Source organism: Lipophrys pholis (genome assembly GCF_963383615.2).
Source record: "Lipophrys pholis genome assembly, chromosome: 18".
Classification (NCBI taxonomy): Eukaryota; Metazoa; Chordata; class Actinopteri; order Blenniiformes; family Blenniidae; genus Lipophrys; species Lipophrys pholis.
Window position 1 is genome coordinate 24,854,833 of NC_137646.1, and position 20,639 is coordinate 24,875,471.

Sequence of the window (20,639 nt, forward strand, 5' to 3'; positions counted from 1 at the left end):
ATAGATTGTAATTTTGATTTCACAACTAGAATGATACAAAAATAAACAAAAACTGCAGGTATAATCTAAAAGGTATCATGATATATTTTTAAATTGAGATAATATGACACTTCGTATATGAGATTCTCTGCTGCTCCAGATAAGGCCAAATAAATTAAAATAAAAGGAAACGTATCCGTGTCTATCATTGAAAGGTTGTACTTGCCGGTACTGCTTAGTCGACTGTACACTGTCTGTGGCTCATGTCCAGTACTGGGAAGCTCATTGGTCTAACTGCTAATGTACTTTTTAAGTGCCTCTTTCAATAAACGTGTTATTTGCAGCGTCTATTTGTGCCCGTCTATGAAGAATGTCCTCAGGCGGCGGAAACGCGAAATATGTTGCGTCTGTTTCCATGACAACGATGCTTGGAGCCGCTGAGAACGCAACCTTTTGAAAACGGCTGGAATGAAATTTGAGTTAAAACCCCAATAAAATCTGAGTTGAAGGAGGAAAAGCTGTTTGCGCACAAGTTGTGATGAGCTGCGGTGTGTTTAACTTCCTGCACCAAACCACAACCTCACTGTGTTTCCCTGCAGTCACATACAAACCAGGGTACAGATGCTGCATGCCGAAACTGAAACTGAAACTACCACCTCCCGCCCCCAACACAGACCCACACATTTCCACCATCAGATATTGACTCACAATCATTTTCTCAAGAAAACTTCGACATCAAATCTTGAGATAAACATGTCTGGGGATCCCCGGTTAATCAGTATGAACAGCCTCAGACTTTATAATATCACTAACCCAGTCGTATGATGATTCAGAGTTACAGTGAAAGAATCAAATCATCTCATGGCAGCAATTATTCAATTTGACTGTATTTCTATGGCGCAGAACCAGACTCAGAAGACATTCTGCAGAACCCACATCCTGGTCTTTCATTCTCCTCACACCTGTGTTCATGGCTTTGCTACTTCATGCTTCGTGAACCAGAAAAACAAAAAAACCCCAAACGTCACATGTTTCCTGTTGATGTATTTTCTCATTTGGCAAGGCAAACGGGTTACTAGAGGACTGAAAATGCTCCTTCTCCTTCTCTTTCTTCTGAGTTCTTGGATTGTTTCAGGTAAGACGAGTGAAAGTTCAGTTTGTTGTCATGTTGAATGTCAGGAGAGGTTCATCTGGGGTTTCTTCACAAATCAAGGCTGCAGGATGGAGACGGATGCACTGACGTGCAGGAAAGAAATTTGTGTTTGTTGCTTCGTAAAAATCCTGATTGATGAAGGTGTTTGTTTGTTTTTTAAGTTACAGATCAATATCTAAACTTCCCTTTATCTCTAGAATACTGGAGAAAGGTTTTTGGAAGTCGGCAAGAAAAAGCGGCTAAACTGGTTTCAGTCATATTCATCTGACAAGTTCCACTTCCCCTCCTCAGCTCAGATTCAAATTAAAGGTGTATCAGGACCCATACTTTTCGCTGTACACATGCTGCCCGTAGGAAATATTATCGGGACGCACTCCATTAATTCACGTTGTCGTGCAGATGAAACCAGATGATGCTTCATCAACTCGTCAAACTAGAAAGAGTTCTCCTAAACACATGAAAGTCTGGATGAGCTGTAATTTCCTGAACTCAGATAAGACAGGAGTTGTTATATTTTCCCAAGAGAGAAATGATCTAAACATATATCAAGACTGGATGGTTTTACTTTGACCTCCAGTACCACTGTACTGTTCCAGGTAATATCAGTGAAAGTTCAGTTTGTTGGCATGCTGAATGTCAGGTTGTTGAACATTTCCCCAGGTTGATGGTTTCTGCATTGAAAGTCTTTTTTTAGTTATTTGTTTAATCTGTATATTCACTATGAACCAGACATGAATGTAAATAAATGTGTGTTGACCAGCTGATTTTGACTGAAACTAAATGTTTCCCTCCAGGAATCACAGTGGAGGAGCCACGAGTGCAATATCATGGACTAAAAAACAGCTCAGTGTGTCTTCATGTGAAAAAAAACGTAACAATCGAGGAGCAGGTTCAGTGGGTTTTTAATGAGAATACAATTTTTCTGAATTCAAAGCTCAATCCTGCTTATGAAAAGAAGGTGGTCTTCAGTAGAGGAAACTTCTCCCTGTGTATAAACGAGCTGAAGGATTCAGACGCTGGCGAGTACAAAGTCTCAATCACCGACTCCAATTTCAAATTATTCAATGAGATTCATCAACTTACTGTACAAGGTAGGTTTTCTTTAGCACATTTGTTGTCATTGTTATACACTTATTTTCATCAGGTTGACATTTTCCCCCAAAACTCTAATCCATCACCATGTGCCAACCTTTCACTAATCCTGTCTTTTACATGGGAGGATCTAGAGAGGTTTTAGGAGAGGGCGGAGCTTATGGGCTTCCTATGGGCTTGTCTTTAATATGTAGACAAATGAAGTGAAAATAATAACTTATGTATTTAAGTTTTCTTCTCTTCCCGTGTCAACCTTAATGTTTGGTTAGAAAATAGGTGTGAACGTTTATCTCCACCTGCCTTCACTTATGTTTCATCTGGACTCACTTCCTGTGAGCCCAAATCTGGATAAAACACTATAGAAGACGGTTAATTGTCACAGAGCAAAGACTTCATATGTCTTGAAATAACTTTCAGCATCAACATTCACTTCCCTTTTCTCCCGCAATGACAGGAAATGATGGCTTGTTTCTTAGAATCGATAAAAATAATGTGATGATAAAAGTGTTTCCATCACCAATGCTTATGTTCTCTTAATAACGTGTTCTGCAGCTGGTTTTAATCTAATTTGATTTGATTTAATTCAGTTAAAAAGAAAAATATAACCAAATTGCTATGTAGTTCTGCGACCTACTATAAATGTTCTGATGAATTATGAAGTGAATACACAACATTAGAAAGCCAGATGGTGGCAAAGTGCTTCTAATTGGACTCTTGGTATCGGCATTAGTGAGAACACTTTTATTTTGCAGGGATGGTTCCTCGGCCGGTGATGGCGGTGCATCCCTCCAACCTGTCTGCAGGATCCTGCAGGTTCACAGTGAACTGCTCCATCCACGACGAGTGGGCGACGTCCCACTGCGACGCAGGCGGGTGCAATACGTCTCAGACGTCGACAAACAAGTTCAACCTCAGCATCTTCATAGAGCGGAGCGCTGCTGTCTGCAGGGGGAACAACCACGTCAGCACAAACCATGCATCTGAAAGCACCGACGTCTGTAAGTATCGGGTCCTTCAGATAAAACTTCATTTTTATTTCTACGAAATCTCCTTCGATAATTCTACAAGCTGAAGTTCAATTCTGAAGTTTAAGAATATTTCTTTAATAAAAGTAGTTCATTTCTACTCTTTCAGTCGCTCCTTTACTTGTACGACTCAAGCAATGTAAAACCACACGTCTGGATAAATATCTTCATGTGTTTCCAGGTTTCGTTGAGCCTAATGTTGAACCCAAGGAAAAATCCAAGAAGCACCTTAAATTCATCGTGATTATCATGGTGTGCTCGGTCCTCTTTGTGTGTGCCGTCATTTTGGCTCAGAGGCTCTATAACCGCTGCCCGGTAAGCTGAACCGACCACTCACAACATCATTACGCTGTTTAAAACTCCTGTAGGTGTGTCGTGTTGTGAGAACTCGATTCACAGCGAGACGATCCCCAGTCTGTGTTTTCTGGGTGGAATTTGTTCTCCCTATATACAATATGTGTTTACTCTCATCGTTAATCCAGACTCCAGTGACGCTTCAAAAATCAAGTGTTATCAGTTAACCAAATTTGTTTAATTAACCAGATTATGGGATGTGGTTGTCAGCAATATCAGTATCATTATCGTAGGTTCAGGCCTGGGTCCTCACAGTTTACACAACGTCCTGAAGACGATGTAGTTTTCACGTTGGGACACTAGGGGGCGCTGTTGGTTGGGTTTGTAATGAAATCCCACACACACGTGTGCTCAGAGAACAATACGACGTAAACATGAACAATGTTTGTACACGGGCATTCTAGCAGACAGACGACCAAGTCGGATCGTTATCACGGTGACTGTCAAAATAAAAGCACCAAGTCCCGGGAGAATCTGGACTGGGAGTCATGACACACTGGAGGAAAACACTGTTCTGATTGTAAATCTGCTGAGCGTGTGCAGAACCACGGCCACGTAGACTGAGTCGGAACACTTTTGAAAAGTGGCTCCGGGCATCGTTTTCATCGCTGAATTGATGAACGTCTGACTCCCTCAGTGACCTGTAGTGTGACTGAAAACGTGTCTGACTTCATGATTTCCATACGCAGACACCTACAGCTCGGTTGATACAGAGCCAGCCGGTGGAAACGCCGTCCCAAGGAGAGCCCAGGGCCTCCACCTCTTCTTCCTGCCAAGCTGAGCCCAGCTACGAGAACCTGGAGCAGCCCCAACTCCTCGGCGGCGCCGCTCAGCAGCCGGGCTCCTTGGAGAGCCCCACAGGCGACACTATCTACTCATACCCCAGCGTCACTGCCTCCGCCTGTAGGAGTAACAGCAGTAAAGACACGGCCGGTCAGGAGAGCGTTCCCTCAGCGTCACAGCCCGCCACTGGCCATGAGACTCAGCAGCGCTCAGACGTTGACACGGTCTACTGTCTGCTGCAGAGGCCCGGGAACGTGAAGTGACAGCGCCACCAACAGGTCCAAACGAGACTTAACAATGCGAGTGAATGATGGAGAGCAGCCGATGAACGCTGGGACACGTGAACTATTCACTTAAAAATGGAGGAGTTGATAATGTTTGGATTACTGATCAGTGAGTGGATTAATTCGCATGTAATCGATATTAACCTGAATTGCTTGAAATTTGAATAATACCCACTGACATGCAGATATCCTCACACGGGATACAGGAGTGAGGAAGCACGGGTGATGTAAGTGAGGAATAAATAATCCAAGACAGCCTGAGAAGTTCAGTCGTTCATGTGTGGAGCACAAAGGGAGTGAATGGAAGTTCATGTTTACTCACATGAGGCCGTGTAAAAGGTGTTTGGGAGTGTATTCTATATCAGCGTTCTGGAGACGGACTTCCTGCAAGCACAGCTGAGAGCTCTGAATAATATGAAGAGCATTTATTTGATACCTGTAGATCGTTCCAATTCACAGAAAATTTTAAAAGTTGAATTTCTCAACATTTGTCAAGCAGATTTATTAATTTTTTTTCACTTTCTGTGTGGAATCAAAGGGGAGACGTTATACTTCATAGCTGCACTTTCAGTTTGCTTGTGGCATTTTATTTTATTTTTTTTAACCCTGGACTTTGCTCGGGAGCCGTGTGGAAGGCGACCTGTGTTTAACTTTCTTAAGAAAATAAACCTCGCTTGTTTGAACCTGGCCGAGCATTCGGGTCGTCTTTCTGCACACGACATCAGTACAGACCAGCGTCACTAATACTGCAGCTGTCTGGACTTCCTTTGGGGGGATGCAGGGACCTTTGGACGGACTGTTTCCCAGGCTGGAGGACCTGCGGACCCCTGGAGGAGTTCGGCCACTTTTCAATCCAATCGTTCAATTTAAGGCAGATTTACAGAGGAAATTCCAATTAGTTTGCTTGAACAAGCGTTACTTTCAACAGGAAGAAACCTTTGAGGAAAAAGAGTTGGACTTCCTGTTGTTCTGGTCGGAATCAGAGGATATAAAGAGAGAAAGGGATTTGAAAAAGAGAGAGAGAGAGAGAGAACAAAGTTGTAAGTTTAAAGTTAAATTATTGATCATAATTAGACATTTATTACATCCAATGGTTGGATCAAACATTAACTAATTACAACTTCAGGGTCAAGATATTCCAAACAGTATAATATTTAAACGTAGTATAGTTTGACTTACTGGAATAACTTTAATTCTCTTACCCATATTAAATATTTACAGAATCACACATCTTTTAAACATGAAAATGTCTTGCTGCCTTCACTTTTTAAACCTAATCCAATTGAAATTAAAATCGGCAAATTATCACGAACCACAAAACCCAATGGAATTCAGTCAAGAGGAGAGACAAACTAAACTTTCCACAGTCGACCTGACGTGGGAAGTTAAATAAAGTGTCTGAGCATTTTGACGTCGAGACGCCGCCACACAAACCCGAAACCAGCCGGCACCACAGTGGATCATCTAAAGATTAACCCACAATGTCACACAACCAGTCATGTCTGTCCTAACACTGACTCTCTCCTGGCATTGGTTATTCATTTCAACCTTCCATAAACCAACACAGTTAGTTACGCCTTTGTTTAGCTGTTGTCTCAGAGCCATGAGAAGTAATCTTCATGGGTACTGAGCAGAAAACCATGGTAATCTACACACATTCATTATTTGAATGTGTGTACACCTTTGCAGGTGTTTTGACTTCATGAGCCGATGAGGGTGTGACACCAGGACTTTCCAAACCTGAACTGTTCCACAATAGTCTCATTTTCTGAGACGCAGAATTTTGGGTTTTCACTCTCTGTAAGCCATAATCATCAACATTTCAAGAAATAAAGGCTTGAAATATTTCACTCTACGTGTCATGAGCCTAGATCATAATATGGGTTTGACTTTCTGAAATGAGTGACAACAAATATTGAACATTTTCATGATATTCTAATTTTATTGGGATGTACCTGTTTTCAAATTCAAATGAATGAATGTTGTTTCTCTCCAAGTTTAGCACAAAAAAAAAAATAAAGAAAGAAAGAAACATCTTTCTCAGGCCCTATTCCTATTGCTATATAAATAAAATTGGATTGGATTGGATGTTGTGTGCGTCTATTTTGAGCCTGCTGATCATGGCAGTATATGATTTTCAAGCTCAAACCAGCTTGAGCAGGAAACAGCAACATAAATGAACAAAGTACCAACAACAAAAGAAGAACATGATTTTGACAGTTGAACTAATGATGGCAGAAAACAAGCGACATCAGCAACACATCTCATTGATGAGGAGTGGAAACGTGTGTGTGTGTGTGTGTGTGTGTGAGGGTTGCTACTGGATGTGGTCGCAATTGTTGTGGGGAGGCCCACAGAGACATCCCGGGACCCAGAAAAGTTGCCGGGGTTGGTCAAAGTTGCAGGCTGTGATCAAATCTCGGGGATCTGTTGAATTTGCGTTATTGTTGTGAAGTGAAAGATTACCAAGAAAACATTGGTTCAGCCTTTAAGAACAGTAAGTAACCATCAAGATGTAAGACAGAGAGTCTCTCTCTCTCTCTCTCTCTCTCTCTCTCTCTCTCTCTCTCTCTCTCTCTCTCTCTCTCTCTCTCTCTCTCTCTCTCTCTCTCTCTCTCTCTCTCTCTCTCTCTCTCTCTCTCTCTCTCTCTCTCTCTCTCTCTCTCTCTCTCTCTCTCTCTCTCTCTCTCTCTCTCTCGTCTTCATTTTCTTTTCATTCATGTGTGTGTATTCATGCTGCGACAACAGTATTGTTCCCACTCTGGGTTAAATCAATAAATCATTCTCTTCATCTGTATCTATGCATTGGATCTCAACAACATCAACATCATACCTTTTCATGTGTTTTTATTGTATTTCTGGACATAACTACAACACCTCGTCAATAACAACAATAATGGGTAACAAATCAACTAAACAGCTAAAAATAGGGAACAAAATAATAAAAATAAAACGTTGTCAATTCCTTTAGAAAATAAAAAAGGAATATGATGTCAATGAGTGTAACATAGTTAAAAAGGTCTGGATTAAATCCAGCTAAATGGCGCAACACTGATATCTAGTGGCCTAAACGTGTAACTGCAGTTCTGTCTCGGGGTGGACACGGCAAAGCATTGTGGGTCTGGTGGAGCCGACGCAGAGCAACTATGTCCTTATCTTCTAAACAAGAACTTGGAGGAAAGACGAAGAGAGACGACACACACACACACACACACACACACACACACACACACACACACACACACACACACACACACACACACACACACACACACACACACACACACACACACACACACACACACACAGTGTCCAGGCTATTGTAGAATCTTTGTCATCCTAAAGCCTGTGAACATTTGTTTACATTCAGACATGTCAGGACACAAGTCCATATCGTATGTCTAACTTTGTTAAAGAGTATAATTCAATGTATTTCAGCTTGTATTTTTATTTTGGGAAAATCTGTGGAGTTATGAGTATTGTAGTTAAACACTTTCTCAGTAGAAATAAATGCACTGGGGTGATAAGTGCCCTATCCAAGATGGCGGCCGCGCAATATGTCAGTTCCAATCAGCGTAAGTCAGTGGGGCGTCTCATTCTTAGAATGCCAGTGTGTACTCGCATACATCATGACTAATTACTTGCAGTACATCCTCGGAAGTAGAGAAATACAAATACGAGAATGCAGAACACAAGCGTGGTGGTGAGTCCACGGGAAGGTGGCGCCCGGCGTGGGACAGGAACCCTCTACCTTGAGATTGCGAGTCTCGTACTCTACCAACTGAGCGAGCCGGGGGCTCCTTCTGGTGATGTCATTAATATTTACTGGATTATATGTGTGTAATATACATCCTGCAGTTAAGCATAAACCTACACGGCTACACTGTCGAGCAAAGAAAGATATAAAGCAGACCCTTAAAGTAGAGACTGTTTCAGCTTCCCTCACTGAAACTGGGATCTGGTTCCAAATAAGAGGAGCCTGAAAGCTGAAAGCTCCACCTCCCATTCTACTTTTAGAAAACCTAGGAACCTCCAGTAAGCCAGCACTCTGAGAACCAAGTGTTCTTCTGGGGAGATATGGGATATGAGATATGTACAGAAGCGGTCATCACCATTGGCTTTTATCATCAACAGGCACGGCGAGCTCCACGCACTGCTACTATTCTGGGCAATACCATGTAGCACCATAAAGTCTACCTGTCTTTTAAAACAATTATGTTTGGCAGGATTTACCCGATAAGAATGTTGTTTGATAGGTCTGGCTTCACCCACCCATGTGCGTCTGAGAGGAGACATCACCAAACAGCGAGCGATAGGAATGAATCAAACCTGCCATATCAGCCTGCTCCCAATCAGAACAATGGGAAAGCAACACAGGGAGACTCTGTACTGCAACTGAATTAGCACATTTCTCCTGAGTCAAAGCCACAGTGAAGCGACCAGGCGGTGCTGAACTGGACAGCTCCTGCACGTCTGCACACAAACTGACCCACAGCCCGGAGCGTTTAGCACCAGAGCCACTGGACAGCTCCTCTGCTTCTGCTCACAAACTAATACAGGACTTGTTGATTTCAGCACCAGAGCCACTGGACAGCTCCTCTACTTCTGCTCACAAATAGGCCTTTTCCACCAAGCTGTTTCCAGGGCGTGTTTGGGTCTGGGGCCGGACTTGGCACCAGTTCTTTGTGTTTCCACCACCAAAGCCCCGGCCTAACAGGGTCTAAAGAGGTGCTAAGCTGGCCCAGAATCATTGCTGGGCACGAGGAAGCCCTGACACAGCTGCAGCTTTGGCAGAGTTAACAAGGCTGCTGCAAACAGTGAGCCGGCATGCTGGAATCAACACACAGTGATGAACCTGGTTCGATGCTGGACTCTCACAGCTCTTCACACTCAACCACTGACACTCAGCAGATCTTCAGGTGGTTCCTCCGTCACTCACTGCTGGATGAAGCTCTGCTCTCCTTAGTAGATCTTCAGGACTCACAGCGTCTTTGGTGAGTTGTGGAATATATTGCCTTTGGCTTACTCGTGCACGTTTTAGTTGAAAAGGAAAAACTTCCACAGGACACAGGAAAATTAAAAAACAAAGTCTTTAATCCACGGCTTGTTAATCGATTATACAGGATGTTTCTAAAATTAAGTTTGCCTAATCAAGATACTATACTACGGTAAGAAAGCCATTTGTCTCAGTCCTTGATTATTCCACAACTTCCAAGCTCCTGTATATCCCAGCATGCAGTTCTTTCTCTTTCTTAAAGTGACAGAAATCTTTCCACATTCATAGCAAAACCAAAATACTGCATTTTACATCTAAAAACTTTCCAAATAAACACAAATAACATCAAATGAATCTTCGCTGAATTTTAACAACTTTCTTTTTTTAACAACTTTCAAACCAAATACTGTACTTAGATTAACTTCATCTTGCATAAACTTAACTTGGCTCCCACAGCTTCCTTTCTGCTCTCAGTTCCACCACCTGTAGAGAGAAGAGAGGTGATGAGGAGAGTCTCTGTGGAGCAGCCAGGACTTCAGTCCTGTCCACAGCAGCAGCTCAGAGCTCATGAAGGACCACCACTGTCAGACCAACACAACAAGCCTGAGGCTCCTCTGATTGGCTGACTGTGTCCTCTGCTGTCCAATCCTGAAGCTGCTCAGCGTTCTCCTCTCACAGCCTCACTGAGCAGTCAAACTCTGGATCTTTGTTCTCACACTAACTGTGTTTAGTAGAAACCTGCTGGAAGCAGCATGGACTCACTCCAACATCTACTGACCTGAGAGTCTGCAGGCTGCAGTCTGGACTCTTCTGAAGACCAACAAGCTGCTGCACATCTGGATCCTGCAGCTTGTTGTAACCCAGATCAAGCTCCTTCAGGAGGGAGGGGTTGGACCTCAGAGCTGAGGCCACAGAAGAACAGCTGATCTCTGACAAACTGCAGTTAATCAACCTGAATAAAGAGAGAAAGCAGCAGAATGAATGAGGAGAACCAATCAGATGTGTAGATGGAGAAATGAGCAGCTCCACATTACTGAGTCCTGATCAATGAGCTGCTCTGTTGTTGTGGATCTTCATCACACTCATCCTCCACATGTCCACACACATCAGTAACAAGCTGCTGAGCTCAGTCCATCTCTCACTGCAGGATCAGAGTCTCACATCACCAATATTTCTCCTTCTACAACAGAAACAGACAGTCAACTGACCCCAGAGTCTCCAGACTACAGAGTGGACTCTCCAGAAAACCACACAGCTGCTCAACTCCTGAATCCTGCAGCTGGTTGAAACTCAGGTCCAGATGTTTCAGATGTTTCAGGTGTGAAGGGTTGGACTTCAGAGCTGAGACCACAGAAGAACAGCTGATCTCTGACAACCAACATCTCTTCAACCTGAATAAAGAGAGAAAGAAGTGAGATTAGAGGACAAAGTTTGATGTTGAAGTCATTGAGACTGAAGAAGGTTCAGACTGGAAGAGTTTAGAAATGTAAAGTCCAAACAGCTGAAGCCACCAGGAGGAGAAGAGTCTCATCAACATGCTGATCACTGACATGCTGCAGAGCTCAGTCCACCTCTCACTCACTTATTAAATTTAGATGTTGTGCTTTTATTTCTCAGTGTTTTAAACTATAAACGTTGTTTCACCCTAACCCTTATTTAAATGTTGTTCAAGTGTGAATATTTAATTCCAACCTCTTCTATACAGAACTCCAAATACTTCAACATGTGTTGACTGACTATTTTCTAACTTTGGTTATAAATGTGAGTTGAAATGAGCAGTTGATCATATCAAGAAGAGACTGATCAGACTGATCCTTGTTGTCTATTCATTCTTCTTAAGAAGAGTGAATCCTGGAGGAAGTGAAATAAGAACTACAGTTATTATCCTCAGTTACTGGATCTTTGTTATTTTGGAGCTGAATTGATGTGACAGCAAACAGAAGCAGTGTCCAGTGGGAGGACGAGTCAACAGCCAAGGTTACTGGACATCAAGCCGACAAGTCCAGAGTTTGATAGTGAGAGTTTGGAGCTCCAGCTGGGAGATCAGTGACTCTTCCTCCAGGAGAGATCAGCCTGCTTTGAAAGCTGAAGGTCAACATGGAGCGAGTCAGAGGTTGACAGTGAATTCTCCACTGCAGCACCTTGCTTCTTCTACCAAGCTTTGAACTGTGGAGCTCCACACGGCTCTGCCACAGTCACAGGACTAAAGCACAGAGAAGAAGTCTCAGTTTCTCATGGAGATCCTCAGTGTGGATCATCTCATATCAGCCTGATGTCTGACCTTTAGTGTCAACACAACTTTCACTGCACACAAACTCAAACATGGAGTCGGACCTCAGAGTCTCCAGACTACAGAGTGGACTCTCCAGAAAACCACACAGCTGCTGAGCTCCTGAATCCTGCAGCCGGTTCCCACCCAGGTCCAGATGTTTCAGATGTTTCAGGAGGGAGGGGTTGGACTTCAGAGCTGAGGCCACAGAAGAACAGCTGATCTCTGACAAGCTGCAGCTCTTCAACCTGAATAAAGAGAGAAAGAAGTGAGATTAGAGGACAAAGTTTGATGTTGAAGTCATTGAGACTGAAGAAGGTTCAGACTGGAAGAGTTTAGAAATGTAAAGTCCAAACAGCTGAAGCCACCAGGAGGAGAAGAGCTCTTTTCAGCCAGATCTCAGATCGACAGAGAACACAGCCTTTACACACCGAATACTTCTTCTCTTTTTCATGGACACACATGAGTTCAGTTTAACAACAAACACCAGGAAACAAAGCAAAGTTTAATGTGAATGTACAATTCTTGATTCACACACACACACATGCACACTGAACTGACCTCAGGATCTCCAGTTTACAGTTTGGACTCTCTAGTCCAGAACACAGAAGCTTCACTGATGAATCCTGCAGCTTAATGTGACTCAGGTCCAGTTCAGTCAGAAGGGAGGGGTCAGACTGCAGAGCTGAGGCGATCACTTCACAGTGGGAATCAGAAAGGTCACAGCCAGAAACTCTGTAATGAGACACAGAAAGGACAGGAAGTTGTTATGACTCTTTGTTGGACTCCTCCTATTTGACATCAGAGCTTCAGCTCATCTTCTCTGGGTTTGATTTAGGGTTCATTTTTATTTGATATTTTATACACGGACCAGGTATGAGTGACACCCTGTACTGGGCGGACACGTCACTGAACACGGACACATATTTAACTGGTAACACACCTTGATGAGCGACAACCTGCCAAACGCGAACAACGGACTGGTTTTCCTGGCAAATTTCAAGCTGAGCGACGCTGAAACGGCCAAAATACTTTGGCTTGACCCCATAATTGGAATATTCAATTTGCGGGTGATACATGATTGCCTCCATACTCCACTCTGGGTTCACTTCTTTAACGTTCCATAACGTAACTTAACGATCCCTAAACTATCTCCACTTCTGCTGCCCGGTTTTCTTTACCTTTCCTCAAGTAGTTTATGTTTCACTTCAGGAGTTCAGAGCCTCTGGCTCTTTATTTGCATTTAAATTGTGATTGTTCAGACGGAGAGACTGAGGATCTCGTCACACAAGTGTTCAGTAGCTCTGGAGCATGAGCAGTCGGTGTGTACAGGTTGCGCTGTCAACCTCAGAGGGTCGGAGCCTAGCACACTGGGTGGATGACGATTTTGACGTCACGCGTCCTCTGTGCACATGAAAGTTTAACTTTCTCTTAACAGCAGAGGACATAAGGCCAGTGGACCAAAACCGACCAAGAGGCTCCAATGGGAAGCCATTCCGTTAGAAAGAAACTTGACATCCACAGTGCAACTACAGGAAATACTTTCTACAAATAGATATTTGATCCTGACATGTGGACTCACCGAAACTTCCTGCACTTCCTCACAGCTGGGATCAGTCTCCTTCGTCCCTCCACTGACGTGTTGTACGTCCTCAGGTCCAACTCCTCCAGGACCTGGTCTGACATCTGCAGCATGTAGGCCAGAGCTGAGCAGTGGATCGCAGAGAGTTTCTTCTCTGACCTGTTCTCTGACTTCAGGAAGTCTTGGATCTCCTGATGGACTGAACGGTCCTTCATCTCCGTCAGACAGTGGAAGATGTTGATGCTTCTGTCAGGAGACATTGAATCACTCCTGATCTTCTTCAGGTTCTCGATGACTCTCTGGATGGTTTCTGGACTGATCTCTGTCTGACCCAGCAGACCTTCTAAGAGTCTCTGGTTGGATTTCAGAGAGAGGCCATGAAGGAAGCGGACAAACAGGTCCAGGTGACCGTTCTGACTTCTGAGGGATTTCTGAAGAACTTTCTGGAGGAAGTTTTCAAGAGATGTGAAAACATCATCCTCATCATCTCTCAAGAATGTCTCCCGTATGTCTCTCTTCTTGTTGGTGAACCAGTAGAACAAGTCGACTGCAGCCAGAAACTCCTGAACACTCTGATGGACGAAGCTGTAGACGGGTTTCTGGAAGATCGCAGACTCTCTCTTGAAGATCTGAGTACAGACTCCAGAGCACAGCGAGGCCTCAGTCACATCCAGACCACATTTCTCCAGGTCTTCTTGGTAGAACACAATGATTCCTTTCTCCAGATGTTCCAAGGCCAGCCTGCCCAGCTTCAGAAGAACCTCCCTGTCAGCCTCCGTCAGCTCCTGTGGACCCGTCTCGTGTCCTCCATGGTACTTGAGCTTCTTCCTGTGTGTCTGAACCAGCACAAAGTGGGAGTACATGTCAGTCAGGGTCTGGGGCAGCTCTCCTCTCTGCTCTGTGGTCAACATGTGCTCCAGAACTGTGGCAGTGATCCAGCAGAACACTGGCATTCCACACATGACGTGGAGGCTCCTGGATGTCTGGATGTGGGCGATGATTCTGCTGCTCAGCTCCTCATCACTCAGTCTCCTCCTGAAGTACTCCTCCTTCTGGGCGTCAGTGAAGCCTCGCACTTCTGTCAGTCTGTCCACACATGATGGAGGGATCTGATTGGCTGCTGCGGGTCGGGAAGTGATCCAGACCTGAGCCGAGGGCAGCAGATTCCCCCGGATGAGGTTTGTGAGCAGCAGGCTGACTGAAGACTCGCGTGAGACATCGACCACCAGCTGGGAGCTGCTGAAGTCCAGAGAAAGTCTGCTTTCATCCAGGCCGTCAAAGATGAAGAGCAGCCTGCAGACAGCCAGCTGCTCTGCTGTCACCTTCTGTAAGGCTGGATGGAAAACATGGAGCAGCGTGAGAAGACTGTAGGGCTGCTCTCTGATCAGGTTCAGCTCCCTGAAGGAGAGCACCACCAGCACACTGACGTCCTGGTTCTCCAGGCCCTCGGCCCAGTCCAGAGTGAACTTGTGCACCGAGAAGGTTTTTCCACTGCCGGCCACGCCGCTGGTCAGAACCACTCGGATGTGTCTGTGCTGCTCAGTCGAGGCTCTGAAGATGTCCTGACACCTGATGGCCGTGTCATGGAGGCTCTCCTTCCTGGAAGCTGTCTCCAGCTGCATCAGCTCCGGTTCCCTCTGAAGCTCCTCACTGTGTCCCTCTGTGATGTGGAGCTCAGTGTAGATCCTGTTGAGGAGGGTTCCTCCTCCTGGTTCATCACTTCCTTCACTCACACGTTCACACCGGCTCCTCAGACTCTTCTTATGTTCCTCTAGAACCTTCTGCGGACCAGCACCTGCTCAAAGACAACAACAACAATGAGACTGACCACAAACAACCAGCTTCCACGTCTCTACAACACAAGTCCAGTGAAGACAGACGAGTCCCTCAGCAGACACGTGTCCACTCTTACTCTGTGCAGCTCTGCTTCTGGATCTTTCTGCACTCTGAGGACAGCAGGAAAACTGCTGCTCCTCATCACTCCTCTTCCTCTTTCTGTGGACACAAAGCAACATTTACTCTGAGCAACACAACACACAGCAAAGACACAAAGATCCAGCTTCAACTCTCACTCTGCTTCAAAATACTGGAACTTTAACTGGAAGTCAGCACAACTTCTCTCACTCTGGTTTGGAGGAAATAAAAGGAAACAAAAGAGTTTCTTACTTTGAGGTTGAAGGTTCAGCTTCACCACTGAAGTTTGGTGGTTTTTCTTTAGACCAGTCACTCTTCATAGACAAGCTGCTGGATCCTGAAGACTCTGCAGTGTGTCTGAGCTTCTGACGTCTACACACACACACACACACACACACACACACACACACACACACACACACACACACACACACACACACACACACACACACACACACACACACACACACACACACACACACACACACACACACACACACACACACACACACACACACACACACACACACACACACACACACTGTATTCAGATGATGTAAATAACTTGGGTTTTGAAGATTTTTATTGGATTTCAAATTCTGCATTAGTTTATTTGTTTTGTCTGCAGCACAACTTCTCTCACTCTGGTTTGGAGGAAATAAAAGGAAACAAAGAGTTTCTTACTTTGAGGTTGAAGGTTCAGCTTCACCATTGAAGTTTGGCGGAATTATTTCTTTGGACTCGTCACTCTTCATAGACAAGCTGCTGGATCCTGAAGACTCTGCAGTGTGTCTGAACTTCTGACCGCTACACACACACACACACACACAGACACAGCTGTTTCAGCATCATGTTAGAACTGTGTGGTCTCAGAGTAACAGTGACTCTCAAAATCCTTTTCATCTATTTTTATTTTTTAAAACCGATTCAGAAACAGAAGTGGATTTATTATTATTATTATTATTATTATTATTACATTTACAATGGACTGAATTACCTTTTTCCACAGGAAATCTATACATGAGTTGAAAAAGACCTTGGAACTGAAACTGAAACTATTTGATCTGGTCTTGATTGATTGTCATTATTGTGATCTATGGCTTGTGGTGTGTTTCCTGACAACAATAAACAAAATAAGAGTTGGACGTGAGTTCAAAAACTGGCAAACCAAACTTTAAAAGTGTTCCAGCTGAAGCGACAGCAGTCAATCAAACACCCTGAGACGGAGTGTGAACCCAAAGAGATCAACCGCAGAGAACAGGAAGTCATTGTTTCAGGGTAGAACAAAGAAGCTGTATTTCACATGGTGTGTTAGGAAGTTCCTTTAACTTTTATTTGTAATTGTACAAGGTGGTGGAGGGTCGTCTGGGTTTACTATGGTAAAGGTGTAAAGGTTTGGGTTCCTCAGGAGAAAGGTTGTGAATCACTGATCGAGAGGAAGATTTCCTGGATGAAATTGGACAAATCAGAGATTCATTAAGGTGAACACCTCAGCAAGGTCACTGCTGAATCTTGTAAGAGGCAGAGGACGACAGTCGGTGTTTCCAAATGTCGACACTGAGACTATTTGACTTTACCTGTAACCTCTGCCAGTGGGGGGCGCTCATTCTCTAAACTTTAGAAAATTAAACTGAGCTCCACAATGAGTGAAAACAAACTGAATCACCTCTCTGATGGATATTGAGTCTGATGTTCTCAGAAAATTGACTTTACCAGCTTCACCAAAGACTCTCAGTCAGGAAATCCAGACAGACCGTCTGTAAAGGTAAAGTCTGTTTATTGGACTGCTGTTGCATTGCTGCGGTTATGATAATTATATCTGCTGCTGCTGTGTGACTGTTTTTGGTCAATTAGTTTTTGCCAATCTGCTTGATTTATAAGATTGTGTTGAGGTTTAAAAACTCAGGCTGGCCTGGGCTGCTGAGGAAGATGCGTCTTGGTTGAGATGAAATCTGGTTGAATATCTTTTAGTAGGTTTTTGTTACAATTGAATTGTTGAAGTGTCTTCAGCTGCTGCTTGTTTAAAAAGTGTATTGGTTGTCCTGTGTCTTTCCCACGGATACTCCGGTTTCCTCCCTCAGTCCAAAAACATCCATGTGGTCAATTGGAGACTCTAAGTTGCCCCGAGGTGTGAGTGTGTGTGGTTGTGGTATGCTGTCCTCGACCACAGTAACGTCTGTCAACTCTCACACTGACTGAAAATACTGGAGCTTAAACTGAAAGTGAGCACAACTTCTCTCACTTACTTTGAGGTTGAAGGTCCAGGTTCACCACTGAAGTTTGGTGGTTGTTTATTAGACCGGTCACTCTTCCTAGAGAAGCTGCTGCATCCTGAAGACTCTGGAGAGTGTCTGAGCTGCTGACCGCTACACACACACACACACACACACACACACACGAACACACACACACACACGGACAGGGTGGGGGTGTGGGGTGGGGGGAGAGAGAGACACACACACACACTTTGTATTCAGGTGATGTAAATAACTTGACCATATCATATTTCTTCAGAGTGTTTTGAAGACTTTTATTGGATTTCAAATTCTGCAGAAGCATTAGTTTATTTGTTTTGTCTGCAGCACAACTTCTCTCACTCTGGTTTGGAGGAAATAAAAAGAAACAAAGAGTTTCTTACTTTGTGGTTGAAGGTTCAGCTTCAAGACTGAACTTGAGTGGTTGATCTTTGGACCGGTCACTCTTCATAGACAAGCTGCTGGATCCTGAAGACTCTGGAGATTGTCTGAGCTGCTGACCTCTACACACACACACACACACACACACACACACACACTTTTTTATTACTGTGAATGACTGTCAAACCCTTTTGAAATTAAATATCATTTATTAAAATACTAATTAATTTTATGTAAAAGACATGGATAATTCTTTCACTATTTAATGACTTATTTCATTGCCTAGATGAGCCAAAATTCAATAAATAAATACAAAATTCAATAAGTATATATGTCATTAATTAATTAATTAGAATATGAATTAATTTTTATGTAAAAACAAACAAACATATTTAATCATATCACTATTTAATTAATTATTTCATGGTCCAGTGTTGCACTGCTTCATGATTTAATTTTATCTAATTAATAACTTTTATTTGACACATTTATATATTTAATTCCAGTTTTAATTGATTAATCACACATTTAGTGAATTATTTAATGAGTTAATGACACATTTATATATTTAATTCCAATTTTAATCAATTAATGACACATATAATTAATTATTTATTGGTGTATTTAATTAATTTTCACACAACCAGCCCTCCATTCTTAAAATCAATTTAGTTTTTTTTTAAGTTTTCCTTTATAAAGAGGAAATCTCCTCTTGAGTGGAAATAGACCTGAAACTATTTGATCTGGTCTTGATTGATTTGTTAGATATTGTATTGTTTCCAGTGGCGTTTCTGTAAGTCAATACTTGGTGGGGGAGGATTTTATTTCAGGTCTACTGACAGCAGAGTTCAACACCACTGAATGCCAAAGTAAAGAGGCTGCATAACTTTTAAGCAATGACATTAAGACAACCATATAGGCCAAGAGTTCCCTGCAGTTTCTCCCCTAAAGTAAGAGTTTCTAACTCGCACGCTTGTAAATAATCGACCCAAATCATTTCGACTCCTAAACATTAGCTCTAGCTGCATTAGCTGGCCCCAACACCAGTCCACATAAAAATCCCATGATCTGAATGAATCTGCATGCAAAACACACGTCACTGTGGGAGAGGGGCGAGTCCCAGTCATGCAACCTTCGGTGTTCATCAGGAGAAAACATCCTGAAGTGGCAAGAGACCGAAAACCAGGAAGTGAAATCCTCGCAGATTGTATGCAAATTAGAAGGAGGCTTTATTGACAGACAAGAAAATGTTGTAAAGTATATTAACATACGTTTCAGGTGACACAAAGAGTTGCTCAACCTAAATGAGCGTCTCCCCTGATCCTTTCATAATTGTCCTAATAACAACAAACAATACTCTTGATGATATAATGACATATACCTCTTACAGTTACCACGCCGATCCAAACACCTTCCAACCACCAACTATTATGAAACTAATCAAACCTGAACAGCACTTTCCAGATACAAACATACATTTCTAATCAAACAAACAGGTACATAAAGAAGCGAGGAAACAACAAGAGACACAGGTGTGTGTGTGTGTGTGTGTGTGTGTGCGTGCGTGCGTGCGTGCGTGCGTGTGTGTGTGCAGAGCATCACGCCACACCCATTCCCACAGAAACCATAATCTAGCCTTAAAGACAATAAAACACAAAACAGTATATGTCCACTCCTGTGTTTGACATTTAAAAACTTTCTCAAGCCATAACCTTGGTTGATAAATGTGCCGACATGAATACGGAAATAGAAAAATACCTTTCCGACATCATGGTCTCTGCTTAAAGTTGATAAAGTGGCGGGGATCTGTTGAGTGTGCTGGAGCGTCTGTTCTCTGTGTTCAGGCGGTGGCTGGACAGACCCAGAACTGGCCGACTTCGAGCTGCTGCTGATCATGAGCGCCACCTGCCAGGTCCGCACGTCGTACCTCCCGGACGAGATCCTGTGGGGCTACGAGTTCCCCCCCGTCGTCTCCCTGTCCCCCTCCGGGAAGTTCGTGGCCGACTTCGCCTTTTTCAAACAAAGTGGCCAAAACCAAAACGCCCCCCCTCTTCAAGCAGGCGCTGCCGCCCAGCTCCCCGTCGTCCCAGCCGTCGCATTTACACAAGGCCAAGGAGAACGGCACAGACCCTGAAAAGATGAGACTGGAGGAGAGCTCCAGGGGGACAGGGGACAGGGGACGCATCAGAGATAGCAGCCCTCTGAGTGTACGGATTAGTAATGTGTGAGGGAGGAAGAGGAGGCAGGAAAGGGGAGGCGCAAAGTCGATGTAAAACTGAGATCAGGTTTCACAGGAAGTCCACCCACACACACACACACACACACACACACACACACACACACACACACACACACACACACACACACACACACACACACACACACACACACACACACACACACACCCACACCCACACACACCGTATTCAAGGCCCCGTTTGTGCGACATTTGGAGTGGAAACGCATTGATTTTCTGTTTTCGTTTCAGAAAACTTTCACGTTTACATGGCATCCCAGGCCACTAGTGGGTGTTTGTTTTTGTAATGAAACCACACACGCATGCGTGCAGAAA

The 20,639-nt window shown here is 43.7% G+C and overlaps 2 protein-coding genes across 6 annotated transcripts; one reads left to right on the plus strand and one right to left on the minus strand.

The window, feature by feature from the left end:
- The first annotated feature begins 1,025 nt into the window (after positions 1-1,025).
- On the plus strand, positions 1,026-5,357 carry LOC308123893 (uncharacterized protein). 2 transcript variants are annotated; one of them, XM_080486617.1, is made up of 5 exons: positions 1,026-1,114; positions 1,927-2,223; positions 2,977-3,222; positions 3,431-3,564; positions 4,293-5,357. In XM_080486617.1, the coding sequence occupies exons 1-5, from the start codon at positions 1,069-1,071 to the stop codon at positions 4,647-4,649; spliced, it is 1,080 nt and encodes a 359-aa protein (XP_080342743.1). In that variant the 5' UTR covers positions 1,026-1,068; the 3' UTR covers positions 4,650-5,357. The 2 variants fall into 2 exon arrangements, with proteins under 2 accessions (XP_080342743.1, XP_080342744.1); XM_080486618.1 differs by having other exon boundaries at positions 1,033-1,114; positions 2,067-2,223.
- Positions 5,358-9,744: 4,387 nt separating this feature from the next.
- On the minus strand, positions 9,745-20,298 carry LOC308123614 (NACHT, LRR and PYD domains-containing protein 3-like). Of its 4 annotated transcripts, XM_080486175.1 has the most exons (12): positions 19,826-20,298; positions 18,070-18,189; positions 17,678-17,797; positions 16,116-16,238; positions 15,684-15,803; positions 15,430-15,512; positions 13,518-15,312; positions 12,497-12,670; positions 12,001-12,183; positions 10,875-11,057; positions 10,445-10,618; positions 9,745-10,149 (listed from the first exon to the last, which is right to left on the minus strand). In XM_080486175.1, exons 1-12 carry the CDS (start codon positions 19,837-19,839, stop codon positions 10,137-10,139), a joined length of 3,102 nt encoding a protein of 1,033 aa, XP_080342301.1. In that variant the 5' UTR covers positions 19,840-20,298; the 3' UTR covers positions 9,745-10,136. The 4 variants fall into 4 exon arrangements, with proteins under 4 accessions (XP_080342301.1, XP_080342303.1, XP_080342304.1 ...); XM_080486177.1 differs by lacking the exon at positions 18,070-18,189 and having other exon boundaries at positions 19,826-20,276; XM_080486178.1 differs by lacking the exon at positions 16,116-16,238 and having other exon boundaries at positions 19,826-20,276.
- Positions 20,299-20,639: the final 341 nt, after the last annotated feature.

Bases quoted from the DNA above. Each gene is read 5' to 3' on its own strand.
- LOC308123614 (XM_080486175.1), bottom strand. The intron at 17,798-18,069 runs GTAAGAAACTCT...GTGTGTGTGTAG, and splicing joins GCTGAACCTTCAACCACAAA to CGGTCAGCAGCTCAGACACT. The intron at 16,239-17,677 runs GTAAGTGAGAGA...GTGTGTGTGTAG, and splicing joins CCTGGACCTTCAACCTCAAA to CGGTCAGAAGTTCAGACACA.
- LOC308123893 (XM_080486617.1), top strand. From the start codon at position 1,069: ATGCTCCTTCTCCTTCTCTTTCTTCTGAGTTCTTGGATTGTTTCAG. The intron at 2,224-2,976 runs GTAGGTTTTCTT...TTTATTTTGCAG, and splicing joins TCATCAACTTACTGTACAAG to GGATGGTTCCTCGGCCGGTG. The intron at 3,223-3,430 runs GTAAGTATCGGG...ATGTGTTTCCAG, and splicing joins ATCTGAAAGCACCGACGTCT to GTTTCGTTGAGCCTAATGTT.